General features: G+C 44.2%; 1 protein-coding gene across 1 annotated transcript in view; it reads right to left on the minus strand.

Moving 5' to 3' along the window:
• Positions 1 to 8,520, minus strand: part of LOC311595888 (2-acylglycerol O-acyltransferase 1-like) — a 33,949-nt gene extending 25,429 nt beyond the window's left edge. Inside the window, exons 1-4 of the mRNA XM_084778968.1 lie at positions 8,437 to 8,520; positions 8,008 to 8,169; positions 2,825 to 3,003; positions 2,000 to 2,204 (exon numbers count right to left, since the gene is read on the minus strand). Of these exons, the coding sequence (XP_084635094.1) occupies positions 2,000 to 2,204; positions 2,825 to 3,003; positions 8,008 to 8,101 (478 nt within the window). The 5' untranslated portion in view covers positions 8,102 to 8,169; positions 8,437 to 8,520. The remainder of the gene's footprint in view (positions 1 to 1,999; positions 2,205 to 2,824; positions 3,004 to 8,007; positions 8,170 to 8,436) is intronic.
• Between the last annotated feature and the right edge of the window lie 373 nt (positions 8,521 to 8,893).

Genomic DNA, 8,893 nt, shown 5'->3' on the forward strand with positions numbered 1-8,893 from the left:
AATCTGGAAGCTAATAGAAAATCTGCTCCTAAGCTCCATACTAAGCAATACTGAAGTTATACTTTTTGGAAAAGCTACTGACTCATTTTTCTCTATCCTCAGGACCTGCAAAGGTGATGATAACCACACTACATAACTGTGACAGGCATACAATACTTTGTCAGCTACAGAAGTGCATGGTCAAACAGTCGATCAAGCTGGAAAACAAACGAGTCTCTGCAGTGGAAATGAAGGCTATAGGCAGGAGCATAGCCCTCTGTATATGTGGATATAGGCCCCTTTAGAGAGCGCCTCAGGCTGAATCTGTTCTCAGAATTAGCAATTAAAGAGCACTCCATTGCTTGACAGGCACAGCAGCAAGCACCCACAATCTGAGAATTGGAGAGGTGGAAGCAGCACCATCAGGAATTCAGTGCCAGAAGGACAGCCTTGGTTATGGAGTGAGGCTCTGTATAGTCCTGGCTGTCCTGGAGCTCCATCTGCAGAGCAGACTGAGGAGGAGTTACCTTTATTTCTCCCTTCTCTTCCCTTCCCTGCCCCCTTCTTTTCTTCCCATGTAGATCTGGGGGCAGAGTTAAGCCTCCTTCATGCTGGATAAATGCTGTACCACTGACAACATCTCCAACTCTTGCAGTTATACACAATCTAGGATGGCGGAGCTAGCAAGCACACTGAGCACTTCATGTCACTATCACTATTGGGAGGCACAATGGAGGATTTCTCCAACATAAAAGTATTCAAAGTGTGTTGGGGCATGGTCTGGTGCTTTGTATTTGATTGCTAATTATTTCCCCCACTGAGGTCCACTTGCTGTCTTTAAGGGGCAGACTCATGTGCCCCCACATGATGTTTGTAATTCTTGTCTCCCAAGTTATCCCTGACTGGCTGAATAAATGCCTACACACCTGGACAGGACAGAGTGAGCAGGTATGGCCAAAGGGCTGCCAGGGAGAGATGGATCTTGGGATGAGAGCTGGATCAGGGATGGAAGAGGAGAAAGGAACAGATTTGCCATGGGATAGGAAGGAGCCACAGAGGCCAGGAAGAAGAACTCTGAAGTTCTGCATGGAAAGAAGTGGCCCAGATGAACAACACAAGCGAATATTTTGGGATTATGAATGGAAAATAGCCCAGTCAGAAAGGATTAAAGCAGAAGGCATGGGATAGAGGCTGGGAGATAATGGGAGGTAGTCTAGGGGGCTATTTATCTGCCCAGCCCCAAGTAATATAAGGCTTATTATAAAATAGAACAGGTGTCTGTGTCCTTTTATTGATGTGCAGCAGGTTAGATAAACCACCATAATAATTATAGGTATTTAATGTTAAACTTTATTAGATTTTTAATAGAGAATACAAAAAAAGTGCCTCTCCGAAGTGTGATTTATAATTTATTTGCTCCATGAATGTATTCCCACAATGAAGTATGTTATATATAAAAATTAAGGCAGATGATAGATTGAAGGTACTAGACAACAGATATTAAGTGAGCATGGGAGAGGAGGGAAATAAGGGGAGGGGAGGGGAGGAGAGAGAGAGAGAGAGAGAGAGAGAGAGAGAGAGAGAGAGAGAGAGAGAGAGAGAGAGAAGAGGAAAGGTGGTAGAATAGGGAGAGAAAGTAGAGAGAAAGGTAGAGAGAGATCACATGGAAGGTTGGCCTTTGGCAGGGCCACGCCTCCGTAGCAGGTAAATGGTGACACCACAGTAGGCCAACAGAAGAAGAATCCAAGCAAAGTGCACTCACTGGTTTATTCTACCACTGGATAGTGTTTATTGGAAAATCCATTTTGCTATCACAATAGTCAATACTTGGGATGGAAGAACAACAGAAAGCATGGTCCCAAGGTCCATGCACTGAGGGTCCAGGAGTGAGTGTGTGAGGAAAATCCATAGAGCACAGGAAATCTAAAATCAAGTGGCTGCTGTATGTGCTGCCACAGCACTGAACGGATGGTGGTTGTGACCCCAATCTCTGTAGAGACAGTGTGGCTCCATCACTTACCATACTTCATCAGATACTCGCGGAAGAAAGGGAACCGGAACCACATTCTGGCCACATGAAGATACACCATAAAGCCAGGAAATAGCTTCTTGAAATCTGAATAATTTGTACAGAAATTTCCAAAGGCTCCAACCACCAATGCTCCATGAGGGTGAAACCCAAATATGTAATTGTGACTTGGATCCAAATCCTGGGTTTTGATGAGCTACAGCACGTTCACATTGAGATAAGGAAATGACATGACTCCATTAATGACAAGTGGAAGGGTTCCCTGTTCCTTAAGCCAGCGGGCAATGAGAAGAGGATTCATCTTAGTTCCCTGGATTAGAGATGTTTCGACATTTCTACACTATCCTCTAAGTTCGGGTCCCTCCACACACTGTCTTTCAGACTTTGTCAGTGACGGAAAGTTAATCTCCAGGGAAGAGCAGTAGGGATGTGGGGCCTCATGATGGGGGCTCGATCATGAGGGTAGAGGGATTAGAGACAAACACCCTTACTGCGGGTGTGGGTGGATGCTTTCTAAATGGACAATGGCCCCTCTCATTCTCTCTAGCCTTCCCTATCTGCCATGAGATCATCAGTTAGGGTGATAACTGTTGAACATTAGAACCTTGGTATTGGACACCCACCCCCACCCTCAGGTTTCCTAACTGTGAGGAATAAAATTTTCTTTAACTAGATCTGATGCTCTAGTATTCATTGTAAAAGCACAAAATGGACTAGACACACTCTGTCTGGAATGGAAAAAGGTGGAGATACCCATGATGAAAACACACGCCACTGTCTTCCCAACTCAGGACTTCAGGAGACAGTTCTACTCACGTGAATTGGAAAATAGTCCTTAAAGTACTTCCACACGGTCCAGCTTCGGACCCAGTTAGATCTCCTGCCTCCTCGCTCTGGGGTTTCCCAGTCATAGAAAAGCCAGGCCAGATATGGGATGTAAAGGAACCAGTAGTTGTATAGTATCAGCATCACTAGGATCCCAAGGCCTATCTCCCCTGTGAGGAAGGAAAAGCTGGGTGGAACCGTTGCATCGGCATCTGCTCCCTGTATTTCATAACCACTGGCTATGGCAAGTAGAAGAGTCACTGCTGTAGGAAATCTTAGCTTCCTACATTGACTGTACAAGTGCAAGGAGAGGGCAAGTGCTATCCCAGCTTCCATTTTCAAGAACTCCATTGTCAGAAGCAGAAACAGCATTGTATTCGTTACTTTTCCATGGCTGTGGCAAAACATCATGATCAAGTCAACTTATAAGAGACCATGTTTAATTTAGAGCTTATTGTTTCAGAAGATTAGAGAGAGGTCGTGAGTGGGAGCAAAGGCATGAAGGCAGGAACACCTCTGCAAGCAGGAGGCAGAGAAGGCATACAGGAAATAGTACTTTGCTTTTAGAGCCTCAAAACTTGCCAGCAGTGATCCACTTCCTCCTACAAGGCCACACCTCTTACTGCTCCCAAACAGTTCCACTCCCAAGGATATAGCATTTAAACAAATGAGCCTATGACTGTCATTCTCTTTCAAACCACCACAAGCAAAATGGGGCATTTCACGTTCTAGTGGCTATGAGTTCTTGTGATGTTTATGGAGAGTCATTTGTCATTTTTAATAAGTAAAAAAACCCAATTGTTTGATTTTACCAATGAAGCCATGGGAGCCAGGCACAAGGGTGAAAACCTGCTAGCTCAGAGACGCAGAGAAACCACCCAGCTGGCTTTCCTACTCTATTGATACTGCAGAAGGAAAAAGCTCTTTCTCCTTCTCCATGATGTCTCAAATACCCTCAACTCAATGTCCCTCCCTCCTGTTTCCTTATGTTCAATCCCTGCTTTGTGGTTACTTGCTCTGCTTCTTGACCTGTGATTGACTTTATTTAGCTCTTGGTTTAAAGGTATGTGCTATTGCTGAGCCTCACCACAAGTATTTGCTTGCAGTAAAACAAACAAACAAACAAACAAACAAACAAACAAAAAAACGCTCTAGGATCAAAGGCTGTCACAACCTCGTGGTTCACAATGTAATCATATATGTTGCAACAATCATTCTAATTTTTTATGTACTTAATAATATTGCTTTAAAACACAGGTGGGAGAGGAAAAAAACTTGACCTGAAAACTGATAGCAAAAAAATGATACCTTTACAATAAGTCATTATGTTTAATGCATAGTTTTTTTTTTTGAGACATGGTCTTTAGAATCTTCTTTGAGAGTAATAGAAAGTGGTCTTGGAATGTCATTCTTTACAGATATTTTGTAATAGAGGATCCCTTGGTATTTTAGCCTAGGCTTAGATAGCACACCTATTAGTTTGGGCTGAGAGTACGTAAAGTTTTTTCTTTGTTAGAGAACACTAAGCTGAAACTACGTTCCCGTGGAAATCATGTAAACACAGTGGCTTTAGCCCTGGACAATTCAACATTAACCTTTCCTGAATATTATTGAAGAAATGATAGTCAGGTCATGTTGACCATTGCTTGGAAATTGGTTGCTTTTTGCTGTATGCTTTCTTGTAGGTCACACAGAACTATTTGTATTTCATTGTTTGACTGTTCTATTGATTGTAAATGATCAGAAAAATCATAATGCAATCTGTAATGAAAAAAAAATTGAACTTCACTTAAATAAAGTACTGAGGTTGGCCCAAGGGATAACAGCAAGAAAATAACAAAGACAGAAAAGTAAAGTTCTCCTGGGCTATAAAACTTTTCTGTTTGTATGGCATATGCCTGGGCTAGTATTTTTTCTCTCTGTTCCTCAAGCTCTCCTCAACAACTAATTCCTAGCTAGTTGTTAACCAATGGTTGGTTTCCCTTAACCAGTTGTTCACTGCCTGCACAATTATCCCTACTGCAGATCCACCAAGTTTTTCTCCTCTCTCCTCTTCACTGGTTCCCAGAGTTGGTCTGCAGGGATCTATTATAGCTTAGAAGCCAGGTGTGGTGGGGCATAACTGGAGACGAGGTAAGAGGATTGAATTACAGGCAAACCCAGGCCACATAGTGAACCTGTGTTTTGAACAGAATAATAAGAATTGCATCAGCTGGGTGGTGGCAGTGCACGCCTTGACCCCCAGCACTCGGGAGGTGGAGGCAGGCGAATTTCTGTGAGTCTGAGGCCAGCCTGGTCCACAGAGCAAGAGTTCCAGGCCAACCAAGGCTACACAGTGAAACCCTGCGTCAAACCCTCCACCATCAAAAAGTATATCAATAAGAGAGGGCAGATCAAAAACTTAAAGCCTGGTAGGTTATGAATGTTCACTAGTGCAAGTCCCTTTAAGGAGTCATGCGTCAGCCTTCCCTTTTGCAATGAGGTGCCCTCCAGACCCCAAACTCTTGTCTACTTCTTTTCAATCTCATTTTAAAAAGTCCTGAAGCAAGGCTACATCAAGCTATCCCAGTGACACCCACGGGGTCTATCCCTGAGACAGCACAGTGCTTCTTCTGTGTGATCCGATGGGTAGTGATCCCCCACAGTGCTGGTCTGAAGCCACTGGCAGTGCTGGTCAGTTGCTACGCTTTTACCAACGTATACATATTTGGAGACCGGCTTTGGCCTTTAGCATAGCATACTTGTAGCCATTTTGTTTCTTTAAGTCTCCATTTTGTATGTAAGGTGAAACTAAGTTTAGGTTCCATGTTCTACCTGCCTGAGAGCTTGGATAGCCTTTTACTTACAAATCCATACTTGTCAAATGTTCTGCTTGATTAATTATTTTGTTCAACTTACTAATTTGCATACCTATTTAATGATCTATTTCCAGCTAAGCGAAAGCACCATACCCTGCTATGCTCCTTTCTCCTGGAACGGTGGGGAACTGGAAAGTCCCCCAAGCCTATATTCTAGCCAATCAGCTTAAAAGGCTGTCTATGCACCTAGATATGCCGTGCTTGGAACAAAATCGATTCTTCTTGAGTTTATCTTGTCAAATGCTGTAATGCTGCCCTCCCCTTATTTCCCACCTGGTTACCTGGTTGTTACCTGCTTATGGTTTTTCTTACAAAAACCTGCCTTAGAATCAGGCTGAATTCACAGTTAGGGTCCCGAGGAGTCCTTTCTGTGACCCTGACTGCAATCAGCCATGTCTTGGGGTGTGTTTTCACTCAATAAACCATCAGTGTCTTAACGAGATTGGTGCTTGACTGGTTTGGGTGACAATTCTTGTACTACAACAATATCTATGCTAAAACTTCAAATGGAAATCAGACACAGTAAGTGAAAGAAACTACTGCAGAAAGGTAGTGAGTCCAGAAAACTACTGGTTCCAGGTAGGTGACATTTTGGACAAAGCTAAATGATGACGTGATTAGAAGGCTGTGGTTCTCAGAATCAGGGAAGAGCAATGGATGAACATTTAGAGCACACGGGAGTGTGAGGGCCATGAAGTGAAATCTGCTACATATCTGCTACACGCAGACTTAAACCTTGTAACTTCAGTGACATCACACATCCAACATCCCTCCTCCAGGAGGGGAGCATGCATGTCTTTCTGGCCTAAATAAGAAGCCACTTTATGTCCTCCTTTCTAGTAAGTTCCTCCACCAACAGCTGATCAGAAGAGTAGATTTAAGTGTGTAGCTCCTGATGTCCTTGATGGTCAGCCATGCAATAAAGCCCTGTTTTTTGTTGTGGTTGCAAAATCCTTCTGCCACAGTATTGGCAGAACTTGAGCATCTCCTCTTTTTTTTTTTTTTTTTTTTCTCCATTTGTGGTTTCTTTGTTTTGTTGCCTTGGCAATTTTTGCTGTGGCTTGAATAAAAATGGCCCCCAAAGGCCTATAGGGAGTTGGACTATAGAAGGTATGGCCTCGTTAGAGTAGGTGGGGCCTTGCTAGAGGAGGTGTGGCTTTGTTGGAATTGTGTCACTATAGGCTAGGCTTTGAATCTCAGGTGCTTAAGCCACACCGAGGGTGGCAGACTTTTTCTGCTGCCTGCCAATCCAGATGTAGACCTCTCAGTACCATGTCTGCCTGCCTGCCATGCTTCCCACCATGACAATAATGGACTTTAAGCCGGTCCCCAATTAAATGTTTGCCTTTGTAAGTGCTGTTGTGGCCATGGTGTCTCTTCACAGCAATAGAAATCCTAACTACGGCAGTAATTATCAGGTGTCTTGGTGCTGAGGATATGTGCAATTGGGCAATGCAGATGGGCACCCAGTTTTAGCCACAGCACCTGAAGAGTGATTTCTGACCCATAGGCATCTAGACTTCAGAGTCAATCAAGACTGGCAGATAGAGATCCCCCCAGGTCACTAGGCAGTGCCCAGGAAAACAAGAACAATTTATGATGCTCTGTGACTTTTTCTATGTGTACGTGTGGGTGGTGGTAGTAAACAAACATCTATTCACCCAAGGTAGGGTACCATCCATAGACCAAAGGAAAAAGTCCCACGCTAGTTCAGCTTCGCGGACCAATGGTTTACTATAGTTATTGAAAGCAATGTGGGTGACGGGTTATTCACAGGTGTACCGTTGGGGAAATAGTTACATGATATATGGCTTATAAGAAACAATAACTACTAATTATCAGTTATCCATTGATTGCTTGAGATGTGTATAAACATCCATTTCACCTAGCTCAATTAAATAACGTTAGTCTTGTTTTGTTTTGTTTTGTTTTTCCCAGACTGGGCTTTGCTGTTTTAGCCCTGGCTATCCTACAACTCACTCCATAGACCAGGCTGGCCTCAAACTTGCAGAGATTGGCCTGCCTCTGCTTTCTGAGTGCTGGGAATAAATACATATGCCAACACTGCACAGCTAATAATATTACATTAAAAAAAACCAACCAAGATGGATGGAGGGAGGGAGGGAAGGAAAAAGATATAAAACAGCACAAGAGAAATAAAGTTGGCAAGGTTATTAGACAGGAGTGAGAAAGGATCCAAAGCACGGAGTAGGTGAATGCCTTCTCTAATCTGGCTGACCCGGGAACCTGTCTGTGAGCTGGGGTAACGTGGGGACTGTGTCTGGGGGGAGAGGGCAGCACAGGCAGGGCTCTTACCCAGTAGGAGGAAGGATAGGACCCACTGCAGCACAGCAGCGGTTTGCAGGCGCCTCTCCAGCGGAATATTGAGAGGTGCGAACTCGATCTTCATGGTCTCACAGCAAGCACTGTCCCTTCCACAGGGTCTGCTGTTTCAGCACTGACCAGGAGGCAGAAGTTCTGGTGGGCAGGAAAGAATCCAATTTCCCCTGGAGCAGGAGGCAAGGGAGGGTGCTTAAAGCTGAGGCAGGGTGTCACTGTTACTGTGCAGAGCTAGGCAGATCACTGGGCACTTCTGGAGAGCTCAGCTTGCCTCTTGCTCAATTGCAGGGCCTGGGTCTCCGCCCCTGTTTGACCATTTTTAATCTGATAGGTTCTGCTGGCTATATTGGCTGCACAGCAAGCCCCAGGAATTCTCCACATCACCTCCCCAGCCTGATTTCTTACCTGGATTCTGGGCACCAGGCTCTGATCTTCACGCTTGCAAGCATCTGAACAGTCGAACTCTCTCTCTCCAGCCCTTCACCTGAGTTTTAAGCAACTAATTTAATTAAGTGAAGGTCTACAGGGCAAAGGGAACTGTATGTGCAAAGGTCTTCCTAAGGAAAGGGAAGGGTGCCATTTGTGACAGGTTGGTAAAACTGTTTTTTGTTTTCTTTTGCTTTTCTAGTTGAAGAGTTACTTTCTTCTCTCTTAGATTTCTTTCTGAGCCGTCCTCGAGGCTCCATGGGGACACTGTGATTCCACACTATGTCACACACTGTGAAGCTCTCTCACCAACAACACTTTACAAGTATCCTTTGCACTCCAGTTTGCAGCTAAGAAAATAAGGAAATCGGGGCTCAAAGTAGCGGCTAGCTGGGCTACACCTGACCCTGTCTCAAAATTAAAACAACCTATACAC

The sequence above is a fragment of the Acomys minous genome (genome assembly GCF_964271855.1).
Source record: "Acomys minous genome assembly, chromosome: 4".
Taxonomy (NCBI): domain Eukaryota; kingdom Metazoa; phylum Chordata; class Mammalia; order Rodentia; family Muridae; genus Acomys; species Acomys minous.